Genomic DNA, 20,025 nt, shown 5'->3' with positions numbered 1-20,025 from the left:
GCTCCTTAATAAAGAAGTCAGCTGAGATTATTGTAAGATTTTATAAAAATTCAAAAGTAAATTTAGTGTGAAAAATGTGTGCTTTTTCCCTTCAGAAAAAAAAATTATATTTTATTACTTGGAGTCCACTTTAATCATTTGACATCTTTTATGATTCTGATAAGATTAGAAGAGTTTCATTGGGTTAAAAGTATGCTATCAGTGCTGATTTATTGGTTGTATGTATTAGACGTATAAATGCTTAGTGATGGTAATTTGAGGAATGCAGTTTTCTCTTTTGCTATGACTATTTATACCCTCAAATAATATAAATGTATTACAGATGTTACATGGGGTCATCTGAAAGGTGTATGTAATAAAAAAATAATTGGGTGACACCCCCTTCAGAAGAGAAATTTAATTCCTCACTGTGGTCCTTTGGCTCCTAACAAGCATGAGCCCCAAACACTAAGATTCTACAGTTATATGTTCAATGACACAGCTGTGGGGATTCCAAAATGTAAAATTATAAGAGCCCCCCCCACCTGAATTCCTAAATAGTGGAGCAAATTGTGTTACATGATGATTGCAATGGCATGAGATTGAAGAAATCAAACCTACTTCCAACCACAATTACTCTTGCAATATCTAAGCTCAGAAGATAAGAAGGTGAGGGAGTAGAGACCAGGAAGCCACTGCTGCCTGGCTGGGACTCATTCAAAACTACAAAGTAATTTGGGAAACATTTCCTTGTCTTTTAGTTTGGATCTTACCCCAACTTCAGAGATAGCTTTTGCCCTCCATTGCATTTCCAGTACAAAGTGCCCAACACATAATGAGCACTCTATATTCACCATCATCATGACAATCACTAACATCTGAATAATGTTGTACAGGCCTCAATGCCTATACCCCAAGCAACACCTACACAATTTCTGTATAGAATAGGCTTGGGGACAATGATGTGGTGGGATGGGGAACATTTACACAGCAAATACTCAGGCTTTACTGCTATGTGTCTGTCCATTTAGGGGTATGTGGGGACAGAACCAGGAGTGCAGTTTCCAGGCTCTTGCCCTCACATGGAAAGGTGCTCACTCAGGTAGTAAATGGCCATCAACTGTGATTGGATGGCCATCAGCTGTAACCAGTAAGCCATTGGCCACTAATATAACTGCCATGGTTTCGCCAGCAGGAAATGGGGGCTAGCAAGGAGATGGTGGTTGGCAAGCACAGACTGCAGTTAGCACGGTGGAGTGCGGGTTGCAGATTGCAGAGAAGTGGACAGCAGGTTGCAAATAGTATGGCTCCTGCTTCCTGTGTCTCCAACCCAGTTTCCAGCGAGAATATAGTGGTATGAATCCCCTATCTGTGGCTCCGTGAGTGTTCCTTTTTGGCCTCACCATATCCTGTGTTCTTATGTGGGGAGCGGGAGCTGAGACCCCACAGGCCACCCCGCACGACAAATGGTGCAGTGAGCAGGTTCTCCAGCACAACAGGGTACTTTTTAGGATGGTGGAGATGATAGCGGACCAAAGAGCCTCTTTCCCACAGCTATTCCAGCAGCTGCCACTGATGATGATCTCATTTCTTCCTCACAATCACTAGGTTGGTGCAAAACTAATTGCGGTTTTTGACCTTTTAAACTGCAATTACTTTTGCACCAACCTAATACCTTGAAAGAGAGGAGATATAAATCATCCTTTATAAACAATGCAACTACATGCAGACACTTAAGTAACTTGCTCAATATCACATGGTCAGAAGGGGCCAAGTTACTTAATTATAAATGGTCTGAATCCCAAGAGTAATGCAAGAGTAGAATAAATTTGATCTTTTAGAAAGCTGCATTCAGGTCTCAAGCCCACCAAACCCATTGCCTAGACAGAGGCATAAACTTGTAAATGCGACCAAGTTTTAACTCTTCTCTTCTACTTAAGATAAGAAAAGAAGCTTGGTGCTGCCCTAGGTAAGAAACACATACTTGGCCACAAATGTTAATGTTATACACTTCTGGGTTCAGCATTTGAAACAGTTAAAAGCAAATTCTTCTCTCTCTCTCTCTCTCTCTCTCTTGCATGCACTCACAAAACATGGGGATCATCTTTTGTGAGGTAATTTCTGTTCCCTCCTTTCTAAAATGAGAGGGTTGGACTAGCGCGTGGTCCTCCACGTTTAACATGTACACCAATCGTCTGGACATCTTGTTAAAATACTGATTGTGATCCAGCAGTTTTGGGGTGCAGCGCAATATTCCGCGTTTCTAACAAGCTCCAGACGTCGCCAATGCTGCACAAACCACACAGCGAGGAGCGAGGCCTCCTTCCCATCCCAAGTACCCTAACATCTCTGTCCATGGCATTCTTGGATCCTTATACCCCTCGGAGAGGTCCTGCCCACATCGTTACTGCACTGCCTAATTCTGTGCCTTCACTTCACTTAGCCAGATCTATTCTAGGTCACGGGTGGGACCCACATCCCTGAGGTATGCCTTAACTGCAGCTAACCCTTGAATAACCTGGCTTTGAACTGCAGGTCCACTTATACGCAATTTCTTTTCAATTGACCCAGTCAGTTCAACTGACCCTCAAAGTTCAAATCTGAGTTGTTCAAAGGTGAACCATCTGGCATTTGGGAATCTGAGTATGCAGAAGGCTGACAAGTTACAGGAGAATTTCGACTCCTGGGGCGGTCTGCGTCCCTAACCTCCAAATTGTTCAAGGGTCAAGTGTAGTTTTATTTTTTTTTCTCCCAATGGTCATTGTTTTTCTGAAGTCATCAAGCACTTCGAGATTTTAGCTTCTTGCCTTGCGTTGGTCACTAATGATTTTTTTGATGAATCTGACTAAACTATAGGCTAATAAGGCCATGTCCCATAATTCTTTTCTGTCCCCGGGAATATTCTCAAATGGTTTGTTCCTTTTCAGTCTTCAGTTCTCAGTACACATGCCTCTCCTTGGTGAGGCCTTCCCTGAATACGTAATCTAAATTATTCTTTCGCTACCCCCTCTGACCGGGCATAGCACCCTCTTTTAATTTCTTCATAATACTCAACAAGTTTTGAAATTTTCTCCATGTGTTAACTTGTTTATTATCTGCTCCCCTACCCCAGAGGGAGGGACTTTGTTTACACTGCTCACCACTCTATCCCCAGTGCCTATAATGGTAACTATAATATAGTCAGTGCTCAATAAATATTTGTTGAGTGAATAAATGCAAGCATCAAAGGGCTGGGCACACAAGAGGTGCTCAAGGAAATGCTTATTAGATGAATCAGATACCTGTTTCCCAAGCACTGATGTTAGAATCTTTTGTTTCTTTATTTTTGAAAACTTTATTTTTGAAAACTAGTTCCTTGTCTGTGTTTCTTGTTTCCGGCTCACAGAAGCTCACATCACACATAATTTTGAAAGAAGACCAGACATGTGAGTTCCTATTAGTTCTCAGTAGGACGAGTCATCTTTCCATAGTGCTTGTAGATTATAAGAAATAATAAAAGTGACATTATAGTGGACATTTAGGATATGTTTTGGAAACATAGGGCAAATTGAGCTGTGGGTCTCTTCTTGGCTCTTCTATTTGATGGAACCCTCTCTGCAAAGCCCTTTCCAAGCTCAGCTTTGATGTGCTTTCAGACCTGACAATGCACCCTAGTTTCTTACCTCAGCTCTCAATTATTTTATAAGGCACATAAGCTAGTTTTGGTGGTGTACATGGAAAATAGTAGAAATTGAAGGCTATAAGGAAAAACAATGTATAAAAAAGGAATGTACTTATTAGAAAAAACAACCCCTGGTAGGTCCCTAATTCAGAACTCGGTGATTTGTAATATTAAGAAAGAATGGGGCTGAAAACAGAGGTGAAGGCTGTCATTGCCACATGACATTTATCTGGAATGGAGGCAGAGGCCCCTCTCTGATGTGTCCTAAGGAAGGCTCTTCAGACTTTTCATCCTTTCCTTTCCTCTGTGGTGGAAATATTTGGGCTTGAATGCTTTGACACCTTTCGGAAACACAAGGAACAGGCTTGATCGTGACTATGACACTGGCGTGAGTTTACCCTTGGTTTCCAAACTGAAGGTCTTAAAAATGATACTGAGTTTTGTCTCTCCGAGGTGCATTTGTGGGATCCTGGGGAGTGGAGGCAGAGCACACGCCATCCCTCGGGCACAGCAGTGTTCCATGGAAAAGGGCTGGAAATACAAACCATGGAACCTCTGTGAGCAACCCCAGGGCCAAGTGTGGCCCCGCTGTGGAAACGCCACCCTTGGGCTTCTACGTTCTACTGCTACCTCCAGGCTCTGCTCAGGGTTTTCTTTTCCTGCCTATTCTGTTTGAAAAGCAATCTAATGAGGCTTCAATCCACTGTTGTAGTGCCTGGTTTCTGTTTTATCTGGCTCTTTTATCCGTTATGTATGTTCTGAAAAATTGTGAGGCTACCAAGGTATATTGTGGTGGTGATGCAGACAAAAGATATGATGCCCAGTTAAGTCTGAATTTCAGATAAACAAAACATTGCTTTTTTAGTGTATGTCCCACGAAATATTTTATTTGCTAATTCTAGGTTTGCTAAATCTTAGGTTTTTTTTTTTTTTTTTCTTTAGCCATGCTTTTGTTTGTCATGTTTTTTATTGGCAGGGGTACAAAGAAGAAACAAGGAAAGAGGAGGAGTGAAATATTTTGTGTCACATTTTCAACCTTGGGATAATGGTTTCCTGCCTCTGTTGCAGAGATACCATAAACAGTATTAAGAGTCCTTTCTATGAAATCCTCAAATTTCCAGTCTGAAGAAGGTCCTCTGGGTATTTTGGAAACCTCTAATTTGACTAGAGAGTGACATGAGTTTTAAATCTGGATTTTTCCAGCAAACTGAAATTAAAGGGCCATGGCTAATTGAAAAATGAGCAAAGTAGCAATGGAAAAAGTGTTTTCACTCTCCTGGAGAGCAGGCTTTGAGTGATACTGGACTTATGCCATGTGGATAGGCATAGTTCAGTCACAGCAGCTGATCTTGTCACCCCAGAGAGATTAAGTGCAGATATGGTCCCACCTAGATTCCTGTTCTGTATGAACAGAACAGGAAAGTGAGGGTGGCAAGCAGGGAGATGTTAGGACTATTAAGGATGATAGCTAAATTGAACAGTGTATACCAAGTGCTGAGCATCAGTTTACATCAACCACACTCGTTTACTCCTCACCACAACGGTATGAGGTACATATTACTGTCATTATCCCCACTACAGATGGGGAAACTGAGGCAGGCAAGATTAAGTCACTTAAATTAAGCAGTCAGTGGAGTATACACACTAGTTCCAGAATCCACTACACTAAACTACCTGTTTCTGCAGCCTAAAATAATCTGTGACAACAGAGCATGTGGAGAGGGTGGAGTTGCGGAGCTGTTGATATAAGACATCCCTTTTCTACTGCACTATCCTGAAGACCAAGAGGGGCCAAGTGGGCCCATGCCAGACCACCGTCTTCCCATGAGCAGCCCTAGGAGCAACACAGGTGAGCCAGGCCAAGTGATGAAATGATCAGGGGAAGTAAATGGGTTGTGAATAAATTATGAAACTGATAAATTACATAAGGATTGTTTTAAAGAAAGAGCAAATGAAAAGTTTGAGGTCAGAGTTTAATCCAACTAAACTAAGCTAATCTTTTCCCTCTTCTTTTTTTCTCAAGGCCTGCATTACTCTCCTGCTATGACATGTTCGGAATACTGTGCTGAGCTCCGAGTTCTTGAGATACTAGTGAATTATCTATGATTAGGTAGCTTTAGCCCTTTGGTCCTCAGCAAAATGAAAAAGGAGTGTCCCACAATATCAGAAATCATCGAAACAGAACAACCAGTGAAACTAGAAGGAAAATAAGTTCCAGAAAGCCAAGAGCATTAAAAACAAAAACAAACAAACAAAAAAACCTGTACATAACTTGCAAACCCATGAGAATGTACATTGATAATATATTATTACAGAGGGGATAAAGGACTCCACTGGAAACAGATGTGATCTGTTTGACTTCCTCTGATGCCATGAGCTGAAAACAAAATTACTGAAGGTGATAACACCCGGGTTAAATGGAACAGTTCAAAGTTCCAAAGAGCTCAGTTGGAAGGAAGCCTTTGAATAATAAACCATAAATTCTATTGCAATCATCAATATTGGAAAAAAAATAGCTCTGTCCCAAGCCTTGTTTGTCTAGAAAAGGATTCTTTTCTTCTCCAAATCCCTTCTAATGAGTTTTAAATGTGCAAATGAAGCTATAACTTATGCAGAAATTTGAAACTAGTAGTGGCTTAAGCCACCTATAATCCTAATGAAGTTCTGCAATATTATTCCCATTTATACAGTTCAGCAAACAAGAGACCCACAAAGGATAGGAGTTGCCACCCCATGGCGCCTGACAGCCAGCTATGTGATAAGATTCTCTCTTACATCCACTCTGTGCAAAACACCAATTACTGGGATTCAAGAAATCTGGAATAACAGACCCAGTTATTTCTCCTTTGCAGTGATTTCTCTAAAAGGAAACCATCCAATGTGGGATTTAAAACTTTCCCTTTATTGTGGCTTGTTTTCTAGCCTTCTGCATGTGATCAGGAATAGACAGGTGGAAGGAGGTGGGTCCTGAATCATCATCCAGATTCTTTACTGTCTTGGAAATGGTGACAGAGCCCACCTTTCAAATAGGCAGATGCAGGGGATTCCTTTTAGGAAACATTTCTCCTCCCTCCCCACTTGTCTTCCCACCATCTCTATTCCCACCTCATATATATTGTCCACATTTATCTCTTTCAACCTGGAAATGGTTGTGTCTTTATTGTTCTTTCTGAAAAATATACTCTAGTTTTAAACATAAGGGAAGGCTGTGTACCTGGAGGAACTACCTTGGCTGTGTACCTTGTGGAGGTTCTGTGGACCCTTAAACAAAACCCGGAATGTACAACAGACCCCCCCCCACACACACACACACATACAAACACACCAAAATATTTCTGTCTGGATCCCAAAGTTCAGACAGTGGTTGCTGCATCTGCTCTTCTGTTGTTGCTTTCTTCCAGAATCTTGGCTGTCTTGTTTCAATAGATAATTGAAATGTTTCCTACTTTCTCAATACTTCATGGGGAAATTCCACTTTGAAATTCTTCTTTTCCCTGCCATTTTTACTTTACAGTTGAGAAGGCAGGGATGAGCTTGGAAACAGGATCTCTCTCTCCCTCTTGCTTTTTAAAAATGACGTAGGGAGTTTGGACATTCTCCCTACCCACACCTCCCCTCTTTGATTCTAACCCTGATTCCTGAATAGTTATAGTTTTCCTTTTAATGCTTGCTGATTACCTCTCAGGGCAGAAGCAGGAGGGGCCGGCCAAAGAATAGCCCGGAGCCCATTCTAATCTCCGAGGAGCCCCAGCTGCCTGCGCCCGGAGAAGACGCGTGGTCCCGAGGAGGCCGGTCACAAAACCCGGCTTCGCTGAAGCGCGAGACAGGAGAGAGAGGCAGCCGCGAGTCCCGCGCTGCGCCCAGCTCGTGGGGGCGGCTCCACTCCGGACCTGAGTTTGCCGGGGGACAACTTACTGTGTTCGCTGCGTGTCCACACTGCAAACTCCCAAGTGAGAGGGGGAAACAGCAAAGGCGGTGGTGTCGTATCCAAGAGTACAGGCAAGAGAATAGAGAAGAAGGTAGGGGGGGAGGCAGGCAGGGGTATTCCCCCTCTCTCACCCAAAAGCGCCCCTTGGATGCTGATGGGAAGACCCTCCGGCAGTGGCAGCCCTTTGTTGGGGCCCTCTCCGACCCGCTGCTGAGACAGGTAGTTGGAAGAAAAAGAACAAAGCTCCCAGCGAAGGCGGGCGGCGGTCCCGGGGCGCCCCGCTCCCTGCCCTGTCGGCCCGCGCCCCTGGCCCGGGTCCAAAGTGCCCCGCGTCGGCCCCCTCCTCCGCCTGCCCTCCAGCCTTCTGGTCCTCAGGGAACCCGTTCTTCCGAAGGGACGCGCGGCGGACTGGAGAGGAGATGGGGGGAGGGGGGCGGAGGAAGGCCCGCGGGGGGAGGGGGGCCGCCGGGGCGGAGGCGGGGGGCGGGGCAGGGGGGCGGGCGCGCCCCTGCTGAGCCGAGTCGGGCAGGGTACCTACTGCCATCCTGCAGCAATTTCCCTGTGTCATGGCTCCGGTCTCTTAGCAACAGCCGCCGGTCCGGCTGCCCCGAGCCGCGCAGGCAGCCGCGGGCTCAACTCCACCCGGCGGAGCCCGGCGCGCCGCAGCCGCACAAAAGAGGCGCTGGGGCGGCGGGGGAGCGCGACGTGAGGGCGCGCGGAGCGGGGTGGAGGGGCTGCTGCGGGGAGAGAGACTCCGAGGCAGGATGCAGGCTGCGGAGGACCTGACACTTCTTGGAAACTCTTGGAAATGGCTCCCGCCACAGCGCCGGAGGGGGCTGCGAGCCTGGGGCGGGCGCTCGCCCCCGCGGGGCTGCTGAGCCGCGCGATGCGGGGCCCGGAGGCGCTGTTTCTGCGCTCCGCGGCCGGCTTGGGCTGAAAAAGTTTCTCCATGGTTCCTTTGTGTCTCCCGAGAGCCCGATCACCGGCCCTGCGCTGCCCCAGCCTTCCCGGGTAAGTGAATGATATTGTTGGCTTCTAGTGCTGCCATTTTGAGCAATTGTGTCTGTCTTTAGCCCCAGAGCTGCCCGTCCCCACCCCTCCTGTCCCGATCCCTGGTCCCCCGGGCAGGTGTCCGGGGAGAGTCATTTTCCTGGGCGGGCTGCATGAGATGCGCTGCCCAGCAAAAGCGAGTTCCAATTGCCCTCACTTCGGTCCTCCCTGTCTGCTTTCCAGAGGCGGACTCCCAGCTGCGGCACTCATGTGACTCCAACATAAATAAGCGGACCAAAAGAGGGGGGTCGGGGGCAGGGGCTCGCTGCCCTGCCAATGAGGGAGCGGGGGTCGAGGACCTTGACTGAGCCCTGGGCCGGGCAGAGCCCTCTCATCCTGTGGGCTCTGAGCCTCCGCCACTGAGTGGGGCTTAATCCATCATGAGCGAGAACTTGAGTGTCTCCCTTGGAAGCAGTTGTATTTTTAGACATTCCCCCATCCTCCATTCCTTAACCACGGAAAGACCAGTATCAGGCAGTAATTTGCAAGGGTAGCCAACCTCGACTGCTAAGTTTGTTTTCCTTCATCATGTATGAAGAAAAGCCTCAAAGGTGGGTCTTCCATGGTATCTGACCGTTGTCAGTATTTCACGTCAGATGGTAATACATTAGAAAGGAGTTCAGCCTTCAGCAGTGCTGAAGGAATAATAAACTAGGGAGTTAATTACTAGCTATTAAACTAATTTTAAAGATCTTCTGTCAACGGTGTTTGAAATCCATTCTACTCTTCCTTACATTCTACCCAGAGCTAAAGCTGTTTTCTGAGGACCTTCGTCCCCTAGACACCCACCATCCTGGTGCACCTTATCAATGCCCAACAAAATGTTAGCCCTTCTCTCCTCAGGGAGAGCCACCCTGCCAACTGAGTCCCGGTTTGTTTCTAAAATGTCTGGCTCCTAAATCCTTTTAAAAATAACCACAAATCTCTAGCTAACATGCTGGAGTCTAGGGATCACTTCAAACAGCAGTCTGTGTGTTAAAACTACCATAATGTGCTTATTTTGGGGGGTGACTGATGGACAATAAGCCACTCTTACTGTTTTGTTGTTGTTTGTTTGTTTACAGTTTGTACTTACTGGTGCAGCTCCTTAAAACAAAATACATTCTCTCTACTGACCCCTTTCTAACCTACCTAGTATTTCTCCTTACTGAATACCCACTAAATTTCAAAGAGATATTGATTTGCAAATATTGTGAAGTGCTGATTATCATTTGCTTTTCCACTGGTAGAGAAAAGATGCTGCCTATATTGACATAATGGAGGGAATCAAGGGCCAAAGTTCTTCACCCAAGCACCAATTAAAAGCAAAATTCTACCTAAGTCATCCCACATTTTCCCACAAAGGGTAATTTATTCTAAAGCATGAAATATTTTATAAAGGATAAAATGCCAGAAGGTTTGTGAGTGATATATAATCCTTTCAAATTCATACAAAGCCCTTAATTTTATCATCTCTATTATAGGAGGGAACACAACCAGTGGAACAGAAAATGTTTTACTCTGGGGATCCAGAAGGATTGAAATTTTTAGAAGCTAACAGATATCCACAAAGACGCATAGTATGTGCATTTATCTAACCTTGACTTTATTATAAACAACTAAACTTCCTATAGGATAGTCCATTATTTGTTGCCACCCTCCCTTCCTAAAAATGACCTCATGAGAAAAAGATGAGGAAAAGCAGTTCTCTTGCTTGGAGAAATGTCATTCTATGAATCATCATTATTATGTAGACTGCTGTACCTCTAGTTAATTGCCTACTCATTTGAATTTTGGGATTCGAAGAGTGTTGGCACATTAATAAGGGGTCAGAAAGCTATTATGGCAGAATAATGTTGTGGTGGTTTTTTTTTTAAGGTTGTAATTTTCCCACAGGAGAAAGAGCTCTTTCTCTTGGAGATTCTAGGGAATCTCTTAAATTCCCTGATGAGATGTAGCACATGACACCTTTAAGGGAGTTCCTCTGAGGGAGGAGAGGAAGCCAGAAAGAAGAATTCAGTTACATAACCAGTTACCTAAAACTAAATATTCCACCCCAAGAAGCTGTCCAGATGTTGCAGAAAAGAGATGAGGAAAAGGCTGTGAGAGGGCTCTGCTGGCCTGTAGCTGTAGGAACAATAATAGGTGGGAGACAACTTTGTGCAGAATTTTATTGTCAGAGTATTGACATAGCTCTCTGGTGTTCTCCCAGCAATAGACTCTCTATTAATTATCTGAGGTAAATAAGCTGTCTGCCTGCCAGCATATGTATGACCTTTCATTTTCATCCAGTGAAATGAATTCCTTTTGTCTTTATAAAGCAGAAACTTTTGTGGCTGTTTTAGTGACTTTGGGCCCCATTTGACAAAATCTTGGCTTACATATAGACTTGGCTTAGGTATAGTTGAAACTCCTGGGACAACTCCCTTGGGAATCTTCTGATTCCAGTAGGACAAAGGGAATGGCTTTTGCCAGGAAAAGTCATCAGCCTCTACTTTGAGTCCCTACATTTCGTTTCTACTAAATGGTCAGAACTCCACTGGCTGCCGGCCAGGAGGGTTTGAAATGAACAATACTGGAATATCACCTACAGAGTGTGGGACTGGGCAAGGGGGAGAGAAAAAGGCTTTCTCTCAACGTCTTTTATCACCTCCTATCAATTATTGCAACAACGCTTCCCTTCCTTAATCCATCTTTCTCATCCCCTGGTCACTATATGTATGCCGCACTCGCGTTAGTGGGTAAAGGCCCTGGGGTTGGGGACACACATGTAGTGGGATCAGGGAGCAGGACAATTTTACCGCGTGGCATGTTGCTGCAGCCAAACCTATACCCTCTGACTGTCTTCCTCTGCTTTGCAGCAGGAGGAGGTGGAGGAGCAGCTCTAGTGGGCAGCTGGCGCCCCCCTCTGCACAAGCCTCCGCCCCAGGGGCTAGCCCGGAGCACTCCACCGACTCGTCATGATTGCCACCGGCGGCCTGCTGAGGATTTCTGCCAGAAAGCAGGATCCCCTCCGTCCCCAGAGCCAGGTCCCCAAGCGCAAGCGGAAAGCCAAGAACAGGCGCAAGAACGACGTGGTGGTGGTGAAAGGCAAGCTGAAGCTGTGCTCTATCTCCGGGCTCATCGCCCTGTGTGGGATCCTAGTGCTGCTGGTGGGCATAGCCATGGCGGTGATGGGCTACTGGCCTAAGGCCAACGGGGCCAACAGGGAGGGAAGTAAGCAGCTGCCACCCGCGGGCAGCGGCCTCCGCGTCCTGGCCGCCGCCAATAGTAGCAGCAGTGGCAGCAAAAACCGGGCCAGGGGCCACCCTGGGCTTACGGGGGGTGTCAACTCCGGGTCGGGGGGTGCGCCCAGGAGCACGCCTCCAGCGCGATCCTCCGCCCCTTCTGCGTCCTCCCCCACGTCGGTGGGTTTCTTCTATCGCCTCTTCTCTGACTACTTGCACTCTGATAAGCTCAAAGTCTTCGGGCCCCTCATCATGGGTATCGGCATCTTCCTCTTCATCTGCGCCAACGCGGTGCTCCACGAGAACCGAGACAAGAAGACCAAGATCATCAACTTGCGGGACCTCTACTCTACGGTCATCGACGTGCACAGCCTCCGCGCCAAAGACCTGGCGGCCGCCGCGGCTGCCGCCGCCGCCGCCCCCTCCTCGTCCTCCGTCCCCGTCTCGGCTCCCCCCGGGGCCGCGCCGCTCAACGGCTTCCTCGGCTACGTGCAGTCGCGGGGCCTGGAGCTGAAGCCCGGGAGCTGCGGCGGCGCCGGGGACGCCTTCGGGGCGACCGCGATGCTGGCGAGGGGCTCGTGGTCCCACCCCGCAGCGCTGGGAGGGGCCGGCGGCGGGGCCAGGGGCTCCGCGTCCCCGCCGGACCTGGCCTCGTCCCCGCGCTGCCCGCGGGAGCCGCCGAGCCTGGCGGAGGCCGTGTACAGCATCTACCGCGAGCGCTCCGGCGTGGCCAGCGGTGGCCGGGCCGCCGCGGCTGTGGCCGCCGCCGCCGCCAGCCGTAGCAGCAGCCCGGCGCCCGGCAGCCCACCCGAGAGCTGGGGGCGCCAGAGCACCGCCAGCTCCCTCGTGGGCTCCTCACTGAGCGCCTTCGCGCTGCTACCGTTGCAAGGGGACCGCAACGGGGATGGAGACGCAGGGGGCGCGAGCTGCAGCTGGCAGAGGCCTCCTGGGGAACGCGGCCCACGGGAGATCCCGCGGGGCGATCTCCACCTGAGCTTGACCGACCTGCGCCGTGACCCGGACGGTGCGCGCGGGGCGAGGGGGAAGCTGGAGGAGCACGACGGCGCGGCGGCGGCGGCGCTCACCGCCAGGGGGCAGGGCGGCCGCCTCCCCAGGACCGGCAGATGCGCGGCCCTGCGGCGCCGCAGCACGAGCGGGCTCCCGGACTACCGGGCGCCGCTGTCCCCCGAGCCCCAGCCTTTTACTCGCAGCGTGGACCTGGACTCGAACCTTCTGGCCAAAGCTGCCTCTCCCGCACTCCATCAGCGGCGGAAGGACTCGCCCCCTGCCAGGCTGGACTCGCCCAGCTCCCAGTCGGATGAGCCATCCTGCAGCAATAAGGGCTACACCCCCCTGCGGGAGGAAGGCACCTCCTTGGAGTCGGTGGTGGACGCAATGGCCAGTAAAAGTCAAGACTGTGAGGTCGCCACCCCCCTGACTGCAGAGGAGCAGAGCCCCCTCGAAGATCCCAGCCAAGGGCCACCCATGGCCCGGCCACCTCAGCCGTTGCAGGGGCAATTTACGAACAAGGAGAAACTTTTCATGATTTCCCGGTCTCATGCCATAGGAGTAGAGGATGGAGAACTGGAAAGTACTGGCATTTAGGGAAAAGGAGCGGAGGGTGGGGGGCGGGGGGTGAAGAGGGGACTGAGAAAATAGGAGAAATGCCCACTTGAGTCAGTGAATTTAACAGATTCGTCTTTCCTTGTGGACTTATCGGAGGAAATCATACAATACCCAAAGAGCTGGAGGATGTTATCCTTGAATTGTGTTGACAAGATTCCTGTACATAGCTCCAAGCAATTTTTTTTACAAAAGGCAAACTAGTCTTTTATGTCCGATGGTGATTGTATGTTCCATGAAAACCAAATGTATTAAAAGGTCAGCAATCTAGTTCATTAGATAAAATGCTCTTAATTTTCTTAGGATCAAAATAATATATTTTTGACAGTAACTGTGCACTTTACTCCAACTTTTTTTTGGATCTCTGATTTCCCTAACCCCTGTACTCTGACGCTGGTTTTGTCCATAGTTGCTTGTGAATGACAAGCTTTTTTTCTCCTATGCTTTTGCAGAGCATAGAAGGATTTGTCTCAGTTCTCTCAGAACTGCTATTACTAAATGAAGTCAAAGTCAAAAGCATGAGTATGTCGGGAAAGAGCACTTTCCTTGCCTACCCCACTCTGCTCATCCAACTGCTCAAAGGCCTCTTTATTTTTTAAAAGGATATTTACATTTTGCTACATCTAGGTGGACTGTTACCTTCCTAAATTCACTATATCAAGTACACGATACTTTATTGAGTATTATCACAACTGTATTGAAAATAGCGTTAATATTAAAAATCTTTTTTAATAAAAGAAGTTTCCAAACAAACAGTTAAACATAGTATCGCCTCATTTTGCCTTGGAACTAATGCTTCTAATACACCTTAAACATTTAACAGTTCAGCTGGTAAATGTAAAATGTTTTGCTCTGACACAGCTGCTACGATTGTAGTTATTGTCCCCAACATGCTCAGTGCCATCATCACTCAATTTCCAGTATATTTTTAACTTTTTAAATATAGGGTAGTGTTAATCATTCGGGAGTTGCTTTTTCAAATAGAATGAAACATTAAATAAATAGTAATTTTCTGTAATACTTCTAGTTTACCTCAAAGTATTAATTACAGAGCACCAGGCTTAATATTCCCTTCTCATCCTCTTGGAGTTGACTATTTACTTTTTGATTTTAGGTTCACAATCTTGAATCCACGGCCCAAGGTGATGTTTTAATAATTTGGTAGATTTTTTTACGCTTGATTTTATTAAGTTAGTTAATTTTCAAGAACCATAGATAGACAAATAATGTACCATTCTGATGCCCTCTTCCTTTGAGTGTGAGCTGAGAATGTTGGGACTGGTATCACCTTTTTTTCGGCATTTGGATACAAGTTCTGCAGTTGCACACAGCCAAGGCTCTCATTGCAGGAGGTTAAAATACCAATTTTAAAGGAAAATCCAGTCAAAGATGTGGTCATATTGGTCCCCATGGATGAAGCAGTTGGTCCAGCTCACAGGGTGCAGGATCAGGAGTGAGATAGGACCCCAGCTATCATCATTTGCTAGCTGTGCAGTCTTGAACAAGTCACAAATGCTGAGTCTCTGTCATCTAATCTATAAAATGGAAACAACTAGACATACTTCATAGAGCTATGAGGTGGGGGACAAAAAGTTATACGTGCAGAGCCTAGAAGAGTACTTGGCTCAGAGTGTGTACTCAATAAATGGTGGTTATTGTAATTATAATCATTATAATATGTTGTCTTAATTCATGCCGTAGAAGAGTGGGCCTTCTCTCAATTTGAGCTCAAGAAAGCCTTGGCCAAAATCTGAAATATCTACTTACTATCCCCATAACCTTAGGCAAATCACTTAATCCCTCTGGCCCTCTGGTGGATGATGTAATCTCTGTGATTGCCTTTGGCTCTGAAAGCTTTACTTAAATTCAGGGCATTTGTTTTGTCCCGGATATAAATATAATATTTGTACATACAACTTTGCAAAGAGAATATACTTCATAAACTACCATTGAGTTTAACATTCTGTAATCAATTTAAAAAGGAACTACTTTGTTCCCAGATTGGATCTGCATTAAGCTAATAACTCACTGTATAGCTGTGGATTAATTAATTTGGCTCTTCTGTATAGCAAAAGCGAGTTTCCACTAGTAAGAGTGAAAAGCTAGTGTAATCGTCTTTCCAAGTAGTGTTAAATTTCAACAATCTCAATTGTTTTATCATACACACACACACACACACACACACAAATTCAAATTTCCTTAGGCTTTTTTTAGTACTTTGCATACTGGATAATTTGTATACTATCTGATGAGTTGTTTAAATTTCTGGGTAATGTATATACTGTGTTGAAGAGTTGTTTAAAAGGAAAAACAGGTTCCAGTGTTCTAAAACACTGACTCAAGTCCTCAGAAAATGCATTAAAATATTTAGCAAAAATAAAGCTACTACCTCTTTAATTAAAGAGGAGCGGGCAGAATAATATATATCCCTTAAAAACGTGAGGAAATCCAGTCCACCCAATTGTCTAGACCTAATGATACCAATTGTCTGGTTAATTGAATCACATTAAATAAAACTTTTTAGCTCATATTGATCATATTGGACACAGGCCCTCTGAAATTAGGTAACTTCAGCAAACTAATTTAGTTCAATATCAACTCACATTTATCTTAACCATCAAGCAATTTAACTGGTTGTTTTTGTTCCTGAAGATAAAAAAGGATCATTTTCCAAATCTTGGGAAACTGGGCCCTCATCACATCTCAGAGGGAATCCCCTGCAGCTATGACCAGAGCAATTCATGATCTTCACTTTCTTAGGAGAAAAGGTCTTCTGCAATAATAATGCTAAATTTTTTCTTGCTACGTACTGTGAGCTAAGGTCTGTTCTACATGCTTTATACATATTATCTCAATTACTCCTCACAGCAACTCTATAGAAATAGGATTATTGTCATCCTCATTCTACAGAGAAAGACACTGAGGTCAGAATGATGGAGTCCTTGCCCAGGTCATATAGGTGATGAATGGTGGAGCAAGGAATTACACAGTGGTAAGGGTTATCTGAACCTATTGGCAGATGCTGAGCTGAAGTTGGTGTTTCTGGAAATCATCAAAATATTTTCTACATTTTTAGCTTCCTGCTAGAATCTTTTCCAGAAACCATTCTTAGAGATAAGCAGAAAAGTGTTAGAACACACAGCTAGCTTAACAGCTAGAGTTTGCATTTAAGTCTTCAAACTGGCATAAACAAGGTTTTTATCTATGCGGCTTTGCAGGGTTTGTTGTACCAAATCAATAGGACTATTTGAAGGGATCTTAGAGATCATGGAATCCTTTCCCATCACTCATTATTTATAAATGAGATTGCTAAAAATTAGAAAGAGTAATTGGCAAAGAGCAATGGCAGGACTAAAATGTTAAAAGAATTGCAATAATTGGCATATGCAATGCCCCCTCCCCCAATTTCTATCATACCAGCTGGGTGACCACGGGAAACCTACTCAACCTCTCTGTGTCTCAATTTCCTTTCCCATAAAATGGAAGTAATAATAATAATGTACCTTCCTCACAGCACTGGAGCAAAAATTAAATGAAATAATACCTATGTAGAAAGCTTACAACAGGCTTGACACATAGAGTGTTATAAAACATTTTTTAGTTTTATTTAAAATGGAATCAATTGCTAAACAGAGTCATTATGACTGACCTTTCTTTTTATTAGCAGAATAATGTTATGTTGAAAATCTAAAGTGTAAGGCAACATAGCATGGTGGCTTGAAGTGTGACTTACACACCATTGTACCTGCATTTCCACATCTGTTAAATGGAGATAATAAATAGCACCTGGCTTGTGGAATTAATTATTTAAATGAGGACCAAATAAACTAATATACTTAAAGAACTTAAAACAATTGGCACAAATAAACCTTCAGTGAATGTTAACTACTATTATTAAGACAAAATACAGAAAAGTAATCAATAGGCTAAATTACTACTCAGTTATTAGGGACAACCATAAATGTACTGTACTGAAAAGTCTTTATAATTTAGGTGTACTAGAAAGAAAAAAGAGATCTTAAAAATGAGGCCTTGTCTGCTTCAATGCTCCCGATAGAACATGGAACTAATGAGAACTAGGTACCTGCTCCTCTTGGTCCCATGATCAAAATATTACAAAACAATTAATGAGTGCCCAAGCTGCTCACTTGGCTGTGTTTGGCCATGGTTATTCCATTTCCACTTTCTGAGGCTGGTTGCATCAGAAAGGCCAAGCTAGCCCCAGCCGTCCGGGCCCCTTCTGTCAGAGGATCCCGGCAGGGAGAAAGGCACTGTGGACGTGAAGTGGAGAGCAGACGCGTGTGGATTTACTTAAATTGTCTAGACAAAAGCTTTTTTCTATACTAGTTTTCTCTTTAGTCACTTTGGGTTCTTTTTAAAGATGCAGTTTTGAAATATTCTTTTGAGTTAGAGAACTTTAAAAAAAAACCTCCAACAACATAAAATTAGAACAAACTAAGTATATGCTTGGTATTGTGATCAGAAAAAAGTATTTTTGTCAAGATACAAAAATATATTTTACAGTCAAATAAAGAATATAATTTATATTTATGGTATTTGTATTCTATAGACCCAGACTATTATTTATTTATTTATTTGGCTAAAAATTACTGGGTGAATATTTAGACTAAGTTTTTGAATGACTAACACTGAAAAGCATTCCAAGACATTTTTTTTTCTCTCTCTAGGGAAATCATCTTTGAGGGTTTCTTTTCAAAATTAATAACTTTACATGGTTATGAAAATTATGGTTTTTTTAGTCAGTCACCACAAATTGGAGAGACCATTTACACTAACAACTTTAGTCAACAACTACCTGCCACTCTGCACACACCTGATGACAGCTTATTTTGTGTGTGCCATCTATTATATTGCTCTATGATGTTAGAAAAGCTGGGCTGCTATTTGGTCCCTATGGGCATGAACCACACAGCAGGAGTTATAAATGCTACCACCCTGGGAATTTAGTCCTCACCTCCAGGCCAGGGCCACTTTAGGGTTTCTACTATCTGAAAATACAGAGGGTGCCAAAAACATGTATCCACGTTTTAAGAAAGGAAAAAACTGTATTAAAATTGTAATATGCAAATTATACCAATAACAAAATGTGAATACAAGTCACGTTTGACTTCTGCAATTACAAGAGGTACTCAAAGTTACCATCAGCATAATTTTAATACAGTTTTTTTCCTTTCTTAAAATGTGTATACATTTTTTTGGCACCCTCTGTATATTTATTCAACTTTAAAATGGCTCCCAACCCTTACCCATCAACAATGCTAGGACACACAGGACGTTTGGCTGATCCATTTCTAAGAAAACAGCTTTTCTCTGTTCTTTATGTTGCCGTCAAAAGACTGAAAAAAGCTTATGCAGATTCACCTGGAGTATCATGAAGCATGTGCCTGTCTCAATAACCTGTGCTGCGTTGGCTGTTCTTCTGACCCCATACTGTCACCCAGTTCCACTAAGGGCAAGAAGGTTGACGGTCAATCACAAGGGAGGAAAACAGGGCACAGACCCAGAGGTGAAAGAAACAGAATCCTGTGAACAGAGACAAAAGATAGTTAGGCTACAGTCACCAGGAAAGCTTTTTGTTTCACTAATGAGTATGTGGTTTCTCTTGTTTGTAGATAATTTGTATGTAGACAAGTGTCACAAAATGAAACATTACAGTAACTTTTATTCCTTAGAAAATATTCTTTTAGCAAATACATGGGTGGACATTAGTTTGTATCTTTTTCAATATTTAAGAAATTCAGCATAATATTGTATCATTGACACAAATCCACTTGATACTAGAAATTGCTAAACATCCAATAATGTTTAATAACGGAAAAATTTACACCGGGCAAATTTACAAAGAATTGCTTGTATGTTGAGAAACTCAAATGTCTTTAAACTATATTTATACTTTCAAAGGAAGAAAATATGCAAGTTACTTGTCATAACTAATGTATTAGGTCATTGGAAACCAGACAGGCAAAAAAAATTACTTTGTCTCAGTGTAGGACTTTGGCCATTGCTTTGTGTTTTTGTGGATAATTGCCTTATCACTATATTTCTTATAGACATAAGAAAATAAAAGAAAAGAATTTCACCTGTATGAGGAAATAGCATTAGCTGAAGCTACTGCCCTTTTGATAAAATACATAATTCATTTTTGGATCAATTCAAGATATATTTTTAACTGCTTATCGTGGGTCAGGTAGGCACTGTGCTAGGTGGAAGGGATTAAACTATAAACAACACACAATTCCAGACAGTAGGATTTTGCAGTAGTATTGTTGTTGACCCAAGCACATAACTAATAATTTCAATACAATGTAAGAATCATGAGAAAGTTATGATATAGACCCTACAGCTGAATCTAGAAAAATGAAGACAATGTCACCTATGTACAAAAAATGTGGGAAAGGTGTGTCAAACAGTGGAATCAGCATGAACAAAGGCAGGGAGGCAAAACACAATTTAATAAGCGAGATCATCATAAGACAAATTATATTTGTCTTTTTCCTAGTATTCCTACAATCGCAGACAGAGTGAGGTGTTTATTTTGAAAAAATAAAACAAACAAA

At 44.3% G+C, this 20,025-nt stretch overlaps 1 protein-coding gene across 5 annotated transcripts; it reads left to right on the top strand.

The window, feature by feature from the left end:
* The first annotated feature begins 8,316 nt into the window (after window positions 1-8,316).
* Window positions 8,317-15,476, top strand: TMEM200C (transmembrane protein 200C). 5 transcript variants are annotated; one of them, XM_081078298.1, is made up of 4 exons: window positions 8,317-8,579; window positions 9,848-9,963; window positions 10,082-10,177; window positions 11,459-15,476. In XM_081078298.1, the coding sequence occupies exon 4, from the start codon at window positions 11,558-11,560 to the stop codon at window positions 13,427-13,429; it is 1,872 nt and encodes a 623-aa protein (XP_080934424.1). In that variant the 5' UTR covers window positions 8,317-8,579; window positions 9,848-9,963; window positions 10,082-10,177; window positions 11,459-11,557; the 3' UTR covers window positions 13,430-15,476. The 5 variants fall into 5 exon arrangements, with proteins under 5 accessions (XP_080934424.1, XP_080934425.1, XP_080934426.1 ...); XM_081078299.1 differs by lacking the exon at window positions 9,848-9,963; XM_081078297.1 differs by lacking the exon at window positions 8,317-8,579 and having other exon boundaries at window positions 8,595-9,963.
* Window positions 15,477-20,025: the final 4,549 nt, after the last annotated feature.

Source organism: Rhinolophus hipposideros, assembly GCF_964194185.1.
Source record: "Rhinolophus hipposideros genome assembly, chromosome: 17".
Taxonomy (NCBI): Eukaryota; Metazoa; Chordata; class Mammalia; order Chiroptera; family Rhinolophidae; genus Rhinolophus; species Rhinolophus hipposideros.
The sequence above is the reverse complement of the archived record's forward strand: the minus strand, read 5'-3'. Positions and strand labels throughout refer to the sequence as shown.

What these genes read in the sequence shown, in the direction of transcription:
- TMEM200C (XM_081078300.1), top strand. Translation starts at nt 11,558, where the DNA reads ATGATTGCCACCGGCGGCCTGCTGAGGATTTCTGCCAGAAAGCAGGAT.